The 20,077-nt window shown below is 37.6% G+C and overlaps 2 protein-coding genes across 7 annotated transcripts in view; both read right to left on the bottom strand.

Annotated features, from left to right (window-relative positions):
- Positions 1–5,118, bottom strand: part of EPB41L5 (erythrocyte membrane protein band 4.1 like 5) — a 60,996-nt gene extending 55,878 nt beyond the window's left edge. The window contains exons 1-2 of one of the 5 annotated variants that reach the window (XM_042783722.1): positions 5,100–5,118; positions 2,794–2,978 (exon numbers count right to left, since the gene is read on the bottom strand). In XM_042783722.1, the coding sequence (XP_042639656.1) occupies positions 2,794–2,978; positions 5,100–5,106 (192 nt within the window). In that variant the 5' untranslated portion in view covers positions 5,107–5,118. Of the gene's footprint in view, positions 1–2,787; positions 2,979–3,429; positions 3,449–3,469; positions 3,491–3,742; positions 3,846–3,938; positions 4,155–5,099 lie in introns of those variants that run through there. The other 4 variants (XM_032991459.2, XM_032991451.2, XM_032991465.2 and 1 more) reach the window with 4 other exon arrangements.
- A 3,558-nt stretch (positions 5,119–8,676) lies between these two features.
- The window catches only part of PTPN4 (protein tyrosine phosphatase non-receptor type 4), a 117,682-nt gene continuing 106,281 nt past the window's right edge, over positions 8,677–20,077 (bottom strand). For both annotated transcript variants that reach the window (XM_042783774.1, XM_042783773.1), the window contains 3 exons: positions 19,269–19,417; positions 15,949–16,084; positions 8,677–13,411 (listed from right to left, as the gene is read on the bottom strand). In XM_042783774.1, coding sequence (XP_042639708.1) covers positions 13,325–13,411; positions 15,949–16,084; positions 19,269–19,417 — 372 coding nt within the window. In that variant the 3' untranslated portion in view covers positions 8,677–13,324. The remainder of the gene's footprint in view (positions 13,412–15,948; positions 16,085–19,268; positions 19,418–20,077) is intronic.

Below are 20,077 nucleotides of genomic sequence, written 5' to 3' on the forward strand. Positions count from 1 at the left end.
CATCATTTACAACATGTCCCTTCTGTCTCATTACCAATATTCATAAAAACACCAGTCTTTACTTCTTAAAAAGACTCCAAAACATGTTTGGCTTATATGATAATGTTCCCTGTGTTTTTTGTTTTTGGGTTTGGTTTTTTTTTTTTTTTTTTTTTTAATTTAAACAGAAATTCAGCAATCTCAGAATCAATTATATGAACAACCATAACTCCAGAACACTCTATACTTTCAGCAGCTCAACAAGCATTTTAAGCAAGCATAAGCCTGATACTGCCACTAAATACTTCTTCACCACATTTGGGGAGGCACATGGGGAAGCAGATTGGAGAATCACTCCAGCTGGAAACTAACATAACAAAATTATACCGATTATTTTCAGCCACAGAATTTTCTTGACTTAGCTTACTGTCTAGCTGCCAAAAAACTGTTTCTTCTGCCAAGGGGTATGCGAAAACAAGGACAAATGCAATAATGAAAGCAACATCTTTTCTTCCTGTGGCAGCAACAACTTATGCCACTGTAAAGTATTTATGTAGCCATGGATTAAAAATGTCATTGTAGTCACAGCATTTGTTCCTGCCAAGGCAACTCCTTCTCTGGCCATGAACTAACCTGTTTGCTAAGTGAATCAGTCTTAAGAAACACATTCTGTTTTTTTTTTTTTTGTTTGTTTGTTTGTTTGTTGTTTTTGTTTGTTTGTTTGGGTCTGGTTTTTTTTTTTTTTTTTTTGTCTGTTTGTTTGATTGGTTTTTTGTTTGTTTTGCTTCTTGTTTTTGTCTTTTTTTTTTAAATAAAACAATTTCACAGAAGTTAGGTAGACAATGAGACTGTGTACAACTGAAGTGGCAAACCCAAGGGCACCTCTGAGATAACAAGATCATATTAAACCAAATCTACTGCCTAAGTAACAGAACCAGTCTTGAAGAAGGACTTCCCTCAAAGAGGACGATCAGTCTCAAGGAAAGTTTTTGTAAAAGAAAAAAAAAAAAAAATCTCTCTCTCTATATACACATATTTATTTTTAATTTAGCTTTTGATTTTAGAAAGCAATGTTGTTTTACCAGGATTTTGTCCCCTCCACTTCATCCCCTGTCTCACCCCTCCTTTTTTTTTTTCCTCTTTCAGAATCAACCCCAGCATATGAACAATGTCAAGTGGAGACACAAGAGCAAACACACTAAGGAGTTTAAAATTAAACAATTCATTTTTAATTTATTGTATTTTAATCATCAAAGGAACCAGTACATGTCAGCCACTGACCATGCACTGTAATTACTTCATCTAGCTATGTAGATTTAGCATATTTGTTACTCATAACTTAGATGTCCACGAACAAGGCTTTCTGTTGGATTATAAAGAAAAAAAAGCAAGAGTGAAAAAAGTTTCTTGTAGAAATAAATAGTTACTACTGCACCCTGATCTAAGTTTTATAGGCCAGATGGCAGGTCACGACACCTCTTCAGGTTCAATTTATGTTCCTCAAAGCCTTAGAAATGTTGTTAGAGAAGCCAGGAATTTGCCTACAGAGCCAAGTCCAGCTCCAAAGATTACTGCTCTGGTTATGTGGAGACAACAATTTAAACTTGAGTACTTCTTAAGTGCAACTCTTGCTATAAAGTGTTTGTGGGCATTCCTGGCCTCAAATCAAACATCCTAGGCACTAAGCAGCACTGGGTATGTTCATTACATTGTTTCAGAGATGTACAAATTAGTTTTACTGCCCTCTATAAACACCTATCCATATAGCCATTTCACAAATAAAGATTCCAAATTATTTCTTTAACTCTAGACTACTTGGGGCTCTGGATATCACAAGAGTGATTTCTGCTCACTATGTCAACAACGCTGCTCAATACTCTTAACAAATTAAGCCTTCTTCAGGCTATCTAACATTATAAACACTCTAGAAACATGCTTGAAATAAGAAAAGGAGAGAAGAAAAGCTGTTTCAAGAATGGCTGCTTCCCATGCTCTTTCCAGCCAGCAGTTCCAACATCAGCACAACTGTTATTACAGCCAAATCCTACAGAACTAGTCAGAAGGTCTTGCAGACCCACAGCTTCCTAACTCAGCTATGTGAGCTCAAAACAAGTCACTAGCAACTATAACACATGGTAATGGAAAAACAGAGCACATCAATTCTATTGCTACTGTTCATCCTGTTGGCCAAAATCAGGTATATAATTAAGCAGAGCAGAACTGACACGTGTATATTAAGGGAGCTTTAGAAATGTAAAACAGTGGCTAACACCTCACTCCCAACAAAGCACTAAGCTATGAGACAATCCCTGCTATACAAACTGCCCTAAGGATGGGAAGGAAGTAGAATTCCTCTCTTCCCCTCCCCTCTCAAGTTAGCATTAAAAACTGCATCCATCTCTAACACAGAATCAAACCAAAACCCACACAGAAATTAATGCTAGCACTTCTGCTTATACCTCCTCTTCAACAGAGTTAACCAAGAGATTAAGCTTCCTTCTCAAGATACACACATAGCTCTGTGAAAAGAAAATCCAATTCATCTGAAACATTACCCTCTCTTAAGTCTCGGCACAACAATTACATTAACACACTATAAAGTGTTCAACGTATAGGGCAAAATAACATCCAATAAAACACTCTCAAGTTTAGCGAATAACAAAGCTAACTATTCCTACAGCACCTTTTTATGACCAGTAACTTACTGGACGTCGAGTCACAGGGTTGCTTGCTATGACAAATAGATAAGACTTTACCTAACTTGCAAAAAGCAAAGAGCACAATCAGATTGACACAAGCTTGCATCACTTGTACCGGTAAATCCACGCTGACATCCGTTCCATCCAGCAGTGCTACTCGGCAAGTAATGATGGATTTTGCGTCCCCAGCTGCAGGGATGTGGGTGGCAGCTCTCTGGGCCTCCCTCAGCCTTTCCTTCTCCGCATGCTTACGCATAGACCTCCGGCCAAGGGTTCGACGGAAAAAGCTCAGCATCTTTGCTAAGAAATCCAAAACAGGCAAAGAACATGTTAATGTTAGTTTTTCACCGAGAGAGAGAGGAAAAAAAAAAAAAAAAAAAACAAAAAAAAAGCCTGAATTTAGAGTTCTTGGAAAATACCAGACTTAAAGTACTAAGAGAATCAAACAGTTGTTTTACTACCTTAGATTTAACTACCCACACTCTACAACTACTTTAAAAAAAACTCTGCTCAAATCTCTTCCTGTATTTGAGGTAATTTTTGTGACAATCTGAAAGTGTGTTAGGAAAAAAAAAAAAAAACAGTGATCACGTAGGTCTCATACAATTAATTTCCATCTTTCATTAATACAAACTGGAAAGCAACTAAGAACTCCACAGCACCAGCTATGTTCTTGCCTGCCGAACCCCATCCCTCTCACCAGAAAAAAGCGAGGCAGGGCCCTTCCCGCCCCAGAACCTCGCTCACAGACCAGGGGCCGCGGCGCCGTCTCTCCGGCAGAGGCTTCGCACCGAGGCGAGCGCGGTTCGGGCACGGCGCTTCCCGCCCGAGGTGCCGCGGGCGCAGGGCAGGCGGCCCCTGCCCGCCGCCCCGGCAAACACCAGGAGCTCGGCGACGAGGCGAGACCCCCCCCCCCCCAACCGGAGCCACAACCCGGCCCACCGACACCCGCCTCCGCCGCCCCCCACCTCACCGGGGCAGCCCCGGCAAGCAACGCCCGCCGCCCCGCTCGGCCCCGCCTCTGCCCCCCCAGCCCACGCCGGACGGGCGCCCCCCGCCCTTACATCGTGCCCCGGCCCCGGCCGAGGGGTCTCGCCGCCCGGGCCTCGGTCGCAGCGGGCTCCCCGCGGCGGCTGCTCCGGGCGGGACGTGAGGGAGCCCCCGGGAGGGGGCGGGCCTCCGACGATGGCGGAGCGATGTGGGAGGCCCTTAAACAGGCAACGACTCACCGGCCATTTCCTCCTGCCCGCCCTTACTCACCTGGCAGCTTCCGCTGCCGCTCCTCCCGCTCGGGCAGCGGCGATGGGATCGAGACCGGCGGCCGGGAAGAGCAGCGACGGGCGGACGGTACAAAGAGCTCCTTTATTTATGTATTTATTTTTTTTTTGCGCCGCTCATGGGGCCATCGCCAGTTTAAAGGGGCGGATACCCGTGGAGAAGCGGCGCCCCCGCCCCGAGCCAGGTGGTTTCGCCCAGAGGAGGGCCGCCGCGGGGGGCGGTGGGGGCGCGGCGCGGCCCACGTACTGCCCGGGGGGGAGGGGGGACAGCGAGGCCCCCGCGCCGCGCAGGCTGGCGCCAAAGGGCCCGGCCTGAGGGGGAGAGGGGCCGCGCCGGAATCGAGCGCGACCGCGTAACCCTCCAACGGAGTGGCACGGCCTTGCGAGCTCTCGGGATGACTTTCAAGTTAATTCGCAAAATTTCTGGACTTTTTGCTAGCATGCAGGGGAAGTTTCTCTCAGCGGTTCAGCCAGAACTGTCACAAGTCCTTAGCTGGCCAGCAGTTACGAGAAGCCTCAGGCAAACGCGCTCTTAAACCATTAAGTTTGGAAGAAAATCGTCTCTTTCAATGCTTCCTAGAAGGATCACTGTAGGAATAAATAAAGCAGAGCAGTCTACAAACGACCACTGTAGTAAATAGTTCAGTATTTATACACAGAAATAAGATTATTATGAACAAATGTAGCTTGTATTCTAACGTCCTTTGAAAATGCACAGTTTGTCCCAGTGATCTGTACATTTATTTTTCTTACTTGATACTCCAAGTCTAAGGGGAAAAGCCCTGCTCACTGGCATGAGGCTCAGCAATTAAAGGCCTGCACTGTACTTGTAGTTTTTTGAGTACATAAGTATTTGTGTTCAAGCTAGTATTTGAGATCTCCAAATAGAAAACTTCAGAAAAGGCAATATAAATGGCAGGCATATAAACTCTGCTTTCAAAGTATTGTGCCAGCTAACAATCACTGCTCTGGGTCAGTGAGCTCCACGCTCCTTCAAAATCCCAGGATAACTGGGAATTCAGTCTGTGTAACATTCTGGGAAAGCAGAGACTTCAGCTTGTTATCGGGACTGCTTTTGCTAAAGGTAACTCAACACTTTCTACACTCAGCTGTGAAAACCAGGCTGAGAAAATGGCTCGCTCACCTGCCATGCAGAGGAACTGGCATAATAAAACGCACATTAGCATGCTGCTACGGCAAAATCAGCTCCAGTGCCTGAATAAACTCTGAGTCATCCTGATGTCATTTGCTGAAATGGCGTAAAAAAAAAAAACAAAAAAAAAACCCAAAAAAACTAAACCAAAACAAAAAAAGCCCAAACAAAAAAATACCCCAAACTAACCAACCACCCAAAAAACCCCACAAAAACAAAACAAAAAAAAAAACAAAACAAAACCTGCCGTGTAACTCCCCAGTATTTGCTGACAAAGCAACAGGACAATTTTAATGTTAAATGTCAGTTATTTTAGCACCCTTGCAGAAGGAGCAAAGCAAGCTTAGGGGAAAGGTGAGAATCAGGTTTGTGCCTGGTTATTTACCACAGAACATAAATCACAAAATGAGGGAGTTTAGACACTTTTTATCAGAGGAGCAGGGATTATGTTTGCTTCTGGTAGTCTGTCATGGAATATATGTGGGAACTTGCAATAAAGTTTCCAAAGGAAACACATAAAATCTTACTGAAGGGGAAAAAAAAATTATCTTTGAGGTTTTCACGTATCTGATGAATTTGCAGTGCACGTCAACTAACTGATCATTTGCCTAACAAGGATGCTTAATTTTTAGCAGAGATCTCTGTCACATAAGTGATAGTCTCCCTGCCATATTACGTCTATACCAGTTCACATTTTCCTGTTAGATAAAGCATTCTGGAGAATTACCTGATTATTAGAAGTTGTCCCTAAATCTTCTGCCCATCTTCAACTATTTCCTCAAATTGAGCTTCTTTCCACTCTGTCACTCACAAACTCCCTGTCACCAAGAACTCTGTTATTCCCAGCTTCCTTTTTGTAGCTTCGGTGACCCAAATGTTTTGCTCGTATCTGCGTTTCCTACTTCACACCGGCCTCTTGCTGATCTTCATGTAATTACAGTCTATTCCTTCCTCACTATTTGCTACTCAGATATAGTCCAAGTATATGCACATGCAACTGTGGTACCTGTGACTTGTCTTCTATCCAGTCTTCCCATTTCAGTTCAAATAAATCTCTTTCAATTTAATACCTGTTCTTACTCCTGTTTCTCTCCTTGAGTGCTTTCCCAGTAGTTTATCTTTTTGTACTTCAAATCCAAACACCTTGTCCTCACTTTAAGTCCTATATTAATCAGTCACATTAAGAACATATGGGTCTTTCTCTTTTCTTAGACACTTATCCCTCCTGAGATTTTTTTGTCTTGCTTCTAAAGTCCTTTCACCATCTTTTTATACTTTTGCTTTGAACATCCTCTTGCTTTTTGGAAGCAAATATTTCATCACAAGCTTCCAACTAGAATTGTTGTTCACATCAGTTTTCCTCATGCCCTCAGTTTTGTGATCCGATCGTAATCTCTATTGAATATTGTATCCAAAACACTCACTGTATTGAAGATAAATACAGTTATTTTTCCATTAGTGCAAAACCTGCAGTATATACTTTCAGGTAAAAACTTTGGCTGATACTGTCATGCTGCTTCTGTAGCCAAGCAATACCTGGTAATTTAGCATCTTCTTCTAGTGCTGAATCCATAGGGCTGTATTTATGGTATACAATGTCAAAAAGTAAAACACAAGATGAACATCAGAACATTCTTGCGTTAGAAGCGTATAGAGGTAGCATAACAAAACAGTGTGTACAGTACCAAGAAAATCGCAAAAAAAATTTAAACTTGAAATTACTAAAGCACATCTTTATTTTGCAATTAAACAATTAAGATCCACAAGTAAACTATATATATATTTTCAAGTCTGTACCTAGACAACTATTTGTCAACTGAAATTAAATATATCCACAAAATATGCATAACAGCATTTTTTCACATAATAGAATGAAATTTTACTTAAGACTAAAACAAGCCTTGTTAAATGTTAATTAGCATATTCAACCTGGGAACTGCTGGTTTTCGGAGAAGTTAGTGTATCAGTTTAATGGCAAGAAATTTAATTTTATCAAAATGAAGACAAATACATAAGGCCCTTTAAAGCATACAGTAGCTGCAGTGACAGAAGCTGAATTTATTTTCACATTGTCCAGTGTTGACCAATTTCAAGTTTCCACCATTTTCAATCAACCACCCCAGCTGTTTAGCCAAGATGTTGCAGTTAGTTTTGTTTTGTTTTTTTCTCCCCCTCATGTGCTTTTAAACAAATTTATAGGCAAAAGTCTACTTTCGGGAAGAACCTTCCCATCTTCCCAACATTAATAAAGATACACAAGAGTTATTCTAAACAACAAAAGAGCTATTCAACTCTGATATTATTTACTTCACACTTGCAGTCCATCATTCAGCAGTATAAAACTGAGATGAAATTTGACAACTGAAAGCCACAGCTGGAAATGCAAATTAATTACCAGAACTAACTAGCAAAAAATATTGCCACCATCTGATTGTTAATAATGATCTAAATATTCTTCCCTTTGTATTTACACATAGTATAGCACCTGTTACAGAAAAAAAAACCCAAACCTTACACAAACAGCCCTGCCAAATCGACTGGTTAAAATGGGATCACTGGTAAACAAACCGAACGGAAAACAAATCTGGATACACTGGATAAAAATCAAACCTTTGTTTTCTTACCTTAATTTTCCTGTAAGATTATTATGGGCTGTTACTGTGGTGCCCCAATGTACTGAGATAATTGCACTGGATAGTTTATAGTCTAGTCTTTGTGGATATATTCTAGTTAAAGAAAACAACAGCTTAATGTAAACTGTTTAACCTTTTTACTCAAGTCATAGGCCCCTGGCCTAGGAGTAAAAGGATGACAACTTCTTTAAACTTTGTTGTGCATTATCTTTAGTTATCAAAATTCAAATAAGTTAAGTAAAAAAAAATACTGATTTCCAGGTAATTGATCTAATGTTAAAAATAACGCTTAGCAGAAACATTTACAGTAAACATAGCTAATTTGCAGTTAGCTGAGAGAGATCACAGAGATAAATTTACAAGTACCCTGTAGTTTCTATTTGCACCTTTTTTTTTTTTTTTTTTTTCCCCTCCCCAAAATGCAAGCTTTATATTCTTTTTAAGACAGGACATTTGAGATGATAGAATTATTAATATCTTATTAATATCTATTTTCTGAAAGTCCCTCAGAAACACATGAACAATAAACCAGAAATGGTTGGAACAACAGAAAGCATTCGTACCAGGGTGTAATCCAAATCATCTCTGTACAGTAACCCATTAAGCATCTCTCTCCAAATCCAATTTATTTTGTCCAATATTTCAGTCAGTAGTAAGCATGAAATAAAGTGCTACTATTCAAACATCAAAACACTTTGAAAAAAAATATTACCCTTTAAAATGTATAAGCTTGCTAAATACAAAATAATACAACCAACAAACTGTCAGCCGGTCCATGAAACCATAGTTCATGCTATAGCAGACTAGACTGATAATTAAGTGGATTATTGTGTTGGGTTGTTTTTATTTTTTTTATTTTTTTTTTTAATGAGGCTACTGGTTCAAAGAAATCGAAAAGTCCATAGGTTTTTTAAAAAAATAATTAAAATTTTGTCAAAGTGATTTATCTCAAATTTTTACCATTGAGCTCTCAATGAGCCCAACATGCTAAAGCCAACAGCCAGAGCCCTACGAACTGAAAAGATGCACACTCATGGTAGCAACCAGCAGAGAGGTGAAGTCCAGTGATAACAAACTGGCTTCCTTTGCAGAGTGCTAAACCAAAAAGAAAACAAAAAACCCAGTTTCAATTTATAACTGCAGTGGGATAAGAGAGACTGGACAAAACAGTTACACTGAAGCAAACAAACCATTTTCCCATTGTAATAGCTTCCCAATTGCCACTAATTATAATCCCTGCAATTTCATGCAAGATCCACATCCAATCAATGAATATGTTTTTACCAGATTCTTATATTGGTTCCTAGCACTAAAAGTAGCAATGGAAAAGAGCTTTTCCAGTCTTGAGACAAAAGGTGGGTACTTTAATTAGCAAATGCACCCAGCCAGTTGGGGACCTGAGATGTGAGCTACAAAAAGACTGCAAGTGCCATTAATGGACACCACTCTTGCACTTTGTGGAAGTCCCAATATGCAGAAGTTTAATTTGAACCATAAAACTATCCCTGCCTTTATTCTCAGGGCTGAGGGTCTTGAAGATTGCCTGCACCGTGGCTCTATAGCCAAAACTACCACATGCATATTGGTCAACCTGGTTTCACTTGAAAATTGGTGGATCCGTAGAGTTTTTCATGCTAATTCCCATCACCCACACACCTGCACACACACTGCAGAAGCATAAAAATACGACATAATTCAGCTCCACAGCATACCAAGATCTCCAGCACCTCTACACCAGACCTCCCCACTTCTGGGCTCCCTGGACGGTGCAACTCCAGCAGATCTGCTGCTGCATTTTGGCCCTTCCATGGGTACCACAAAGCTTTTTGGAAGGTCTCCGTGGAAAGTTGCCAGCTACGCAGGTTCCGTAACAAATTCCTCATGTTCCTTAATCTCCCAACTGCTTTCTCACCCTTTCTCTAATAGATGGCATGCCAAACCGTAATCAGATATTCTAGAAGTGTTATTTCTTTATCTAAGTGGAACATAAGCTTTAAACGTTTCAACGGAAATGTGGAAGAAATATCAGCTAGCATTAAATGCAGCGAGAAAAAAATATCATGCTTTATCTTTTTCATAACCGGGAGAGAATATATTAAAATAAAATGCATGAAAGCAGTATTTTACCGCTTAAGACTTGAGATATTTAAAATAATAAATGCTTCCAAATTCAGGATAAATGAATTCTTCAGCTCTCACTTATCTATCTAAAGCAGTATTTCTCAAAGTGGATTGGCTGACAATCTGTGGGTGGTTTATTAAAAAATACCTGCATCTTATTTCATATTTAGAAAAGAATAAAACATGCCCCCAAAACACTTAAAGCCCCCCCTGCAGCCCCACGTCTTTCTACTAAAAAAACCCCTTCAAATCCACTTTAAACAAGAGATGGTAGTGGTAGGTAGGTTTTCAATCCAAACCTAAAAGGAAAACAAAAGTCTTAACATTACACATTGGCACAAAATTGTCATAATATTGCTCTTATTTACAATGAAAACTTTTTTCCTTTTTTTTTTTTTTTTTTTTTTAAACTGGATTTGTATCACAGAAGTGTTACAAACATACTCTTTCCCACACCCACCCAACATTTTTCCTAATCAAATGGTATGAAAATAATTATTCATAAAATCCAACAGTCATAACACCAATCACATATAGGTCTATAGGTCATTAGTCTGAAAGATACATTCATGTCTCGTACAGCATGAAACATACAAAAGCTTCTTTAAAAAACTCTTAAGGATGATACAGATCTTCATAACTCAAAGTAATATATTTAGTAGTTTTGCTTTTCTGGCCATATAAAAATATTTTAAAGGCCATTTATACCACAACAGGTAGAAACATTTGAACAAATGATTTATGGTGCACAAAGGCCTCAGTGCTATTATCTTTCCTGATCAGTTTTTTGTTACCACTATCCTGGCTTTGGAAAAGCCAAAAAGCCACTGAGTTACTGATGGCCAATTATCTGAGAATAGTTACTTTGTTCCATTTTTTTTTCCCAGTGCAACTAGTTAGTACACTACAAATCCGCTTAAGTCAGTGCAGAGGAAGATTCTGAAGAGACCTATTATTCTTGCCTGTGTTTGTAATCAAAACAGTAACGATAGATGACCAATAAATATCCCACACTTAATTGTGGTATAAATGGGTCTTTTGAATTCAAACTGCTTTGGCAACGTTACATAAGAATATTTAAATATGTGACATACCAACACAATATAATGTTGCTATAAACTCCATTTCTGATTTCCCTCAGAAAAAAAGGGCAAATGCTATGTTCAACTTGACTATGAAGAAAAGTTATTTCAATATAATGGATGAATTCTTTTAATTTTTAGACAATAAGTGCTGAGTTTAAAATAACCTTCCAGCTAGCCTGCATCTCAGATAATAATCTTGTCACGTGGAAGTTAAAGCTTACACTTTCCTAAAGAAGAATTTTCTTTTGTTGCAAATGGCTTAATGTAAAACTGAGATTAAAGCTACCTTATCACTCTTTTTCAGTTTATCAGATCCAGAGATTCTTGTAAGATTCATTTTTCACTGAGGGATAATACTGATTTAAGCATCAACTCTAGAAATATAAGTAATAGGGCCACAGGCCACCTAATATGATTTTGTTCTCCAAAAATATTTAAAACTCTATCTTCCATTTGGCATTGTGGTTCATGTTTATTACTAAGTCATAAGACAGGATTTAACTTTGCCTGAATCCCTTTTCACTTAATAGTTCATAGCTGATCTCTTTCAAATGTCCACAGAACACAGTATATTATATAATATAATTCTTCCATAGTTAAAAATTATTTAGCGTAGACTTTTCCATTTTAATTCTATGCTCTATATAGCTTACAACAAAATTTACTGGATAAACATTTTCAGAAAACCAATACAATAAATTAAAACTTTTAAATACAGGGCACAAAGTTATGTTGTCACAGGGCAGTCAAAGAAGTGACTGATTTTTTTCCTACAGTATATTACATTGGATACCTTGCTTCTGACTTGGTTTCTGCTATACTGGAAAAATATTTAAAAACTGGAACATGTATGTATCTTTAGAATGAGCTCAGATACTGTATCAGACAGACATTTCTTACAAATCTTCTACCTACTTAAATAAGAAGCAACCCATACCAACTGGAACAATTTTGCACAAGCATAACAGAAGACGACTGGGGTCATTATGGAATTAAAGTTCTGGGACAACTTCATAGTGTTCTCCTCCCTTCCCTCCCCAGCCCCCCCAAACAATTAAAAAAAAAAAAAAAAAAAAGGCAGACCTGTACTAACATGGCTTGAAATCAACTATGAGGACTTAAAAAGTAATTGGTTAGCAGATAATGGAATTAAATCACATCTGATTGTAAATTCAGCTTAATTATCAGTGCTATTAGAGAGTTATGTCCTATTCAAGACAGCTATTCTCAATAAGAAGATGAAACAAAGTATCAGCTTCTAATGACCTACCAGCATTTCATAGTAAGCTGCTAGTAAGTTACTAGTTGGAAGGAATGGAGGAATGTGTCAGATTTTTCACATAATTACAACACAGCAGCATACAATGCTCATTCATTAAGTTGGCAGAGGTGCTTTTGCTACCAAGAGTAGCATGCAGGTACTTGTGTAAGGGAAGAGGGAATGGTATTTCCATGACCCCTTGCTGTAACACATTCCAAGCACCAAGGGCCGTTTTAAAATCTGAACCCATTAAGATAAATATGACAGGACAATACCACCCCCACAGAATCATGAGTGCCTTTCACTGGATGTACGCTGTAAGTCTCAAGGCACTTAAGGGGTTAAGACATAATGCATGCACTAGTTCCCATCACGTAATCTTAAATCACACGAATCAGAATACACCAGTGTATGACACACAAGCTGTGTCAAAGAAATGCTGTTTATTTTTTTTTTTTAATTTTTATTGTTATTGTTATTATTTTATACAAGATGCTGGTAAGTGGGCTTTATGCAGCTACTGCTGGGTTAACACAGACGCCAGCTTTCCTCTAACAACCAGCTGGTCTCTAGTAAGGGTGTAGGACAAAGTGTGCTGCATCAGTAGGCAGTGTGTATCTATCTAGTATTGGCAATATTGCTAATGTTGTAAAAAACAAAACAGTGAGAGTCTGTACATAGTAAATAAACCTAGCACTGGAAAAAGACCATGGCTTAGTGTATTTTTTCATTTGTTTTTCATTTTAAGAGACATGGGTGTAAAACAGAGTGAAATAATTCCAAGCCTTGTTTGTAGCAATTCAACCAGAAGCGCAGTATATGGCACTACAATGAAATATCGTAGATTACCCTGAACACAATTAGTTCTTTCAGTTTATCGTTTGTTCGGAGCAAAGCACGAAAATAAAGTCTTCAAAGAGATGAACGTTAGAAGAGTTTGAGACTGATTTTGTTTCAACGTAAAGTGCAACAGTGCTGAAGTTTTCAAAAGTCCTCTGTCAATTCTTTGCTGTACTTCACTATAATTTCCTGCAAGCAGTATTATGGCACAAAGAATGCTGCCAGTTCATTATAGAGGACAGGATTCCTCAACTGATATCCTAGGTTTTTTGCTCTTTACTTATGCAGTGATGCTTGTGAAGGTTTAATAAATCCTTCTTCATACACCTTCAAAATAGCTTCACATACAAATCTGTATTGACTCTGAAAAGGAAAGTAGATTCAGTAAATCAAAAAGAAATGTAAGTGATCTATGTTATTTGGAAGCAGAGAAGTCCTCTAAGATTTCCCCATCCCATCCTCTTGACAGGCCAAAAACTGTGCTTCAAAGTTACTTTAGGAAACACAAAACAACAGGAACTTTATATTAGAACATCTTGTTTCTCAACAGAAGAATGGGATGAAAGGTACTTTGAAATATATACCAAAAGTCATAGCCACAAAATCAGTACCATTATTACATCACCTATTTAGTAATTTCCTGTTCTTCATTTCATTGCTGAAGTTTCACTGACCTGAGGTTTCCATGCATTTGGATTTAGAAGCTATAGTTTCAAAGCACTTTTTCATACTTGCATTAAGTCTAGCATGCTACAGGCACCTCCCTCTCAGAATTCAATAAAAAGGAAAATTGTTTCATGTTTTAAAAAGCCAGAACTCCAGTTGCTTAACATTATATAATGTTTAACTCTGCAGTGTATTAAAGTCTAGCACCTGCATACATAAAGGCCACTAACACTTTGTTTTAAACAAATAATAGGTAAAAAACCCAACAATAATCAAATGAGAATATGATGAAAATAAAATGAAATAAAATCACTGTTTTATAAAGCACCACAACTAATGCTGAATACTGCATAATGCTGTATATGCTGGTCAGAAAGCCAGCATGCCTGCCTTTCCACTGTTGTGGAATATCCCTCTCTATGCAGTAATTAGTGATGTCAGATCTCAAATGGGCACAGTAACAGATTTAGTAATAGATTCATTATTTACTGTATTGTTGCTTGCATATAAAGACAGTTTAAATTTATACGTATTTGTGTAAAATACTTATTTTGCCTCTTGTTCTTGCTGAGGGCGACTGCACACTCCTCACACAGTACAGACAGCAGACACCCATGCATAGGGCCACCTTGTGGACACTGAGTGATTCTTTCACGATACACAAGATCAGTAAGAGAGTGCCAAAGGAGAAATTATAATAGGTAATGTTTATGAAATCTTAAAAAAATAAAACCCACTTCAAGTCTTTTATTAGCCCTTCTCCCTTTGATGCATTAAACACCCGCGTTTCACTGAAGCTTGAAAATTCTGGTTTCTCTAAGAAAAATGAGACGACCAGAAGACATTTACATGCAGTGAAAAAAAATATTGTTAAAACCCTTACCACCGCACCTCCTACCTTTACTAATAAAATTCTCTTCCTCTCTATGTATCCCAGAGAGGTATAATGTTCATACTGCATAGTTATCACAAATAGCAACAACCATCTTTTATTATTTTTCATGTATCACCCATCATATTCCCCATGCTTCCCTGTGCCAGCTGAATAATACAACTTTCTTTTTAGTGGAATATGAAGATGGGACAGCAGCACTGAATGATAGATGACCCAGAAATGGAGGCTTATATATACTTTTTGTCAGTCTGAATACTCTTTGAAGAGCACAAAGGGTTTAGTCAAATTCGGTTAGAGGAACAGCAGCAGGGACATCAGAATTAGTACAATGAGTAACTACATTCAAGTAATTGTGGGAGAGATTGGGTACTGGATCTAGTGCCTTTTCTCCATCCAAATACTTTCCCTTTGAACACTATATGCTAGAAGTGAAATGATACAACTGACTACTGATTCAAAAAAAAAAACCCAAAATATGGAACTGGTCAAAGCTTGGAACAACCAAGAGTTCAAGCCTTTTTTTTTTTTCCATCGTTTTTAGGTATTTTGCAAAAATGTAAATAAAAACTGCTCTCAGAGATACTCAACACTTAACTGATACAAATAAAAACTTTCTAAATCTGAGCTAAAACTTTTACAATTCTGAAATATAACACATTAAAGCAAAATCACAATTATCTCAAAACCCCCCAAATATTGCAGATCCAAGAGAAATTCCAGCATCTTAAGATACGCCAAACGTGCAGACAGCACCAAAAAAAACATAGTAGCAGTTTACTTTTTTTAGACCACACACACCCAAAATTACTTTGATATATCTTGCATCAGATTTGATTACACTGATTTTTTAAAATAGTGTTTTTCTGATTATTTCCCTTTATTTGAGCCACTGCAGGGCCGAGTTAAGGCTTGTTTTCATAAAATCAACATAAAATCACTGAACTGCATCACTGAAGGCTTTTCTTGAGTGTCATGGATTTTGCCATGTTTACCTGTTTTATTACTCCCATTCTTAACACCTGGAATTAGGCTCCTGCTTTCTCCACCGAGTAATTTCTACACTACTGAAAATTGTCCCTTTTTGACATTAATTGCCAGGTATCCCTGAAACAGCTGCTGCTTTTTTCAAGTTGTCTTTGTAGAAATTTAAAGAATTGTTCCTTTCCAATAGCCTTAGCAATTTAATCCTGCCTGGATCCAAGCCTACAGCTACACTGGATAAAGGTAACCTCTTTGCAATATGATCATCAAAAGTATATTAAAAATCCATCTGATGATATGACTCTAGGTAATTAGAAATTATTCTTCTGCAACATAGAACAACAAGTATGAAACTCACAGGTGTTTGGATCATCATGGCTCTTTGATCTCTCATGGTTCTTACAATATCTAATGGATAAACAGGCTGATTGCACTCAATAAGACACATAGCTGTCTCCATAGTGATAAGAACTCCTGTCCGTCCAATCCCAGCACTGGAAAAAAAAAAAAAAAAAAAAAAAAAAAAAAAAAACAAAACAAAAACAAAAAACCAAACCAAAAACAACAACAACAAAAAAGGAAAATGAAACAAAGTGCCTGGAATACAGTTCATACTTAAAGACCTTCCTTCTCAAGGATTCTCACAACTGATCATTATGATTCCCATACTACCAGGGCAGGGGTTGGACAAATTGTGTCACTGGAAACCTCCATATGCCTCAACAAAGCAAAAAAACATCAGCACAGAAATGTCAGTCCTTTGCAGGGGGACTGTCTTAACCCGGCCATTTACTCGAGCGGATTTTACAAACAGATATTTATCGAGATCGTATTATAAACCATACCAGTATCTACATGATAACAAAACACAGAGACACCTAGCATACACCGTGCACTTTGTGTCAATCTGACCACTACTGGAATGACCATTACTTGAAAGTTGGGCTGATTTGATAAAACCGTGTTTATGTTCTTGAAGTGATCAATACCTTCATATTTCAGAATAAGGAATAGAACAATTACTAGAAACCTTTGGAAGATGACAATAATGATAATTTTCTTAGTATTAAAAAGTGCAAGAGAGAGCTAACTTTTATTGATTGAAAAGGAATGCATAATAGCAATCCCTTTCAAGACAAGAAAGAACCATAACACATACATCTTGGAATGGAAAAACTGTTAAGAGAAGCTACACGAATCATCATTAGCTTAAAAATTAAACAAATCTAAAGAAATATCTGCATTGGTTTACATCTACATATGTTTTTCCACAAGTAGCAATCCTCAAAGATTGAATATTTAACCTTGAACTTGATAATCAGTTTCAAATTAAAATTTTACATGCTGAAGAAAATTATGTTGTACTTTTGAAATAGATGTTTCTCTGTATTTGAATACAGGACCAAACCTATATTTTCAAATGCCAGCATTATTTCAACTCATACAACTAGTATTTCAGTCATAAAAGAAAGTGTTTGCTTCTAAATTGGTCAATATAAACATATCAAACTTTGAAACTTCACTGTTCTGATTTTGAAGCATAACTTAAAAGTAAGTCTGGCCAAACTACTACTTTAAAACTTTGCCCAGAAGGTGGCATTAAAGCTACTATATATTTCAGTGATGTCATGAGAATTTTCTGACAAGATGTAAATGTTCTGGTTATATAAAATTATTCAATAGCATTTTATATTTCTAGAATTTATACGTATAGAATTTATATGCAGAATGCTTTATCAAATCCAAACAGGAACAGTATCTGCCAAAGAACCTAGTGACACATTTTAGAACTTCAAAAGATTCAGGGAAGGGCAGTAAGAACGATGGGGAGTGTGATAGTTTCCATATGATGAGTATCAGGTAGGCTAGGACTCTTTAGCTTGGAAAAAGAAATCATTGAGCGATGGAGGGGAACACTGAGACAGGACATGAAAATCATGAAGGGTGTGGACATGATGGGTGGATCAACATCTCATCTAGAACAAGAATTAGAAACTGTTCAACTAAACTAGTAGGAGCCTTGTAAAAATAAAAACACATGAACACAAGCTTGGAAACTAGTGTTTTAAGCAGTTCAACATAAAACCTTTTTTCAATTTCTTGAGGTTTGTGTTGTTTTACAACTTCTGGTTTTTTTGTTTTGTTTTTAAACTAATACTGTAGAAAATAAAAGTCTGCTCTGCTAGCTACTTGAATTCCACACACCAAAGATGGTGGCTTAGTTCTGAAAACAAGTTTCACCATTTTGTTGCAATAATGCCTTGTCCTATTATGCTGAACAGACATTAAATATAGTGTGCACACACCATATGGAGGAACCCCTGGGCTCCTTCAGCTTGACTTACTAGTGGAATTTGATTATACTTCCAAACAGCCACTGAGTTAGGCCAATTAAGTAAATTATGTTGAAATACGATATGCCCTCTCTTTTCTTCTGTGGAACATAAAACTGTTATGAATGTTGGTATTGGAATTATCAGCGTGGGGCTGAATGGATGCCTCACTGAGATGAATAAAACTGTTCATAGTCTCCAAAGATGTGGTTCCAGTGTCTCTGCAGACTTGCACACTTCATACTGTAAAATTTGTATTTGGCTGATATTTTCACTATTCTTTCACAACCATATCAATCAAAAGTATATTAATAATGGAAGTTGAGGAACAATATCATTTAAGACAGTGGCATTCTAGTACTGGTTTCTCTAGTTAAGATTCACCCCAACCAGCACAAAGCAGAAGAGAGAGCAAAACAAATTAAATATGATTTCCAATACACAAAGTGTTAAAAAGAAAACATTTTGCTTTCATTTTCTTCAATAAATGTCTGGTTTACTTGTAGATAAGATAGTCTTCAAATTTATTTTATCCCTTAAACCTCTCAGCTTCTCTCTGAAACAGGACTGATGCACACCTGACTCAGGAACATTGACTGTCTGGGGAATACTACGAATTAAGAGGTCAAATTTTATTCACAGAACTGCTCACCGAGAATTGGTATAGCACATGTTCATTTGAAGACATCTGGCATTATGCATTATTATGGTTTACTAATTAGGTATTTTAAAGGATTACGATTTTCAAAATCACAGTAGGAACATAGAAAGAATGCTACTATTGCACAAGAAAAACAAACCCACACATTTTGTATATATAAAAATCTGAGTAACAGTTATTTTAATTCACAACAAAAGTAAATTGTTGAGAAAAATGTGTCATATTAGTGTACATATCAAAATATTATGCTGCCTAAGACTGCAGACCTGAGAGAAAGTGTCTTTTATTTGTTTACTGCATGTACTATCCATGTTTCTGCTATGGATTATTTATACAGCTCTTCTGGAGTTTTGTAGAATAGTCACCATGAGGAAAAGGTTCCTAGGTATCTTCTGCTATTTCCGTGAGTTATTATACAACATAAGCATTTAAACTGTAAACAAAACAAAACCCAACAACAAAAAAAAATCCCTGCACAGATCGATGAATGTATATAATCAAAATTTTGCTTACTGAAACGTGATTACAATTTTAAGTAACTGCTTTATTTAAATCTTGAGTTCTCCTGTCATCCCCAAAGCAGATACAATTAAATGGTTGTTTCAAACACAAAGCACAGAAAAGCTATTTGATGCTAAATAAATTCAGTTTGATGATTTAAGAAAGTTGGAAAAAAATTGATACCTGCAATGAACAACAACAGGTTCTTCTCTGCCAGCCCTCTTCTTTCGCACGAGACACACAAAATCTAGGAAATCGCTGGAATCATCAGGAACCCCATGATCAGGCCATGCTATATACTGGATTTGGGTTAGTTGGCGGCTTTCCTCTTTCTAGTCAGAAACATGAAGTTCATTCATGGGTAATTCAGGTCCCATTAGAAGCCAACAAACAAACAACAAGCCAAAAATAATAATAATAATAATAAAAAAAAAAAAAATCAATGGTACATTTACAGCAACTTGTGCCCATAATAAAAGTAGCTTCCAGCAACTAGCAGCACTTCATTAGTGTTAATAATTGATCACCTGGGGTTTTATAATTACTTTTTTTTTTTTCCCTTAAAAACAAAAAAGGCAATCCACAAATGTCTACAATGCTTCAACAACTACATGCCATGTAATAGCAAAGCAGTTCAAGGATACCAATGTTATACCGAAGCACTAAAGGTACAAGAAGGTGGTCAAATTTTTAGCAAAACAAACTTAACAGGAAGAGGTGCTGTCTTACTAGATCAAATAAGGGAACTGGGGTAAGGAGGGGAGAGGCAGGACTTTTATGTCTGAAAGTTTGCCTTCAGGCTCTATGTGAACAGCAGCACTGTTTTGGCTTTATCTGCACCTCTTAATTTTATCCAGCGTAATATACATACGATCCAGAATGACTTTGTTTTCTACTCCCTTCTGCCCCTTGCTCTAATATCACAGACATAATCTGCCTCTGGTTAGTGGGGGCGTCAGACTGTATAGTCAGTGTAAAAGCAGGACTTCATA

This window comes from Tyto alba, unplaced genomic scaffold (assembly GCF_018691265.1).
Source record: "Tyto alba isolate M040663 unplaced genomic scaffold, T.alba_DEE_v4.0 Super-Scaffold_7, whole genome shotgun sequence".
Taxonomy (NCBI): domain Eukaryota; kingdom Metazoa; phylum Chordata; class Aves; order Strigiformes; family Tytonidae; genus Tyto; species Tyto alba.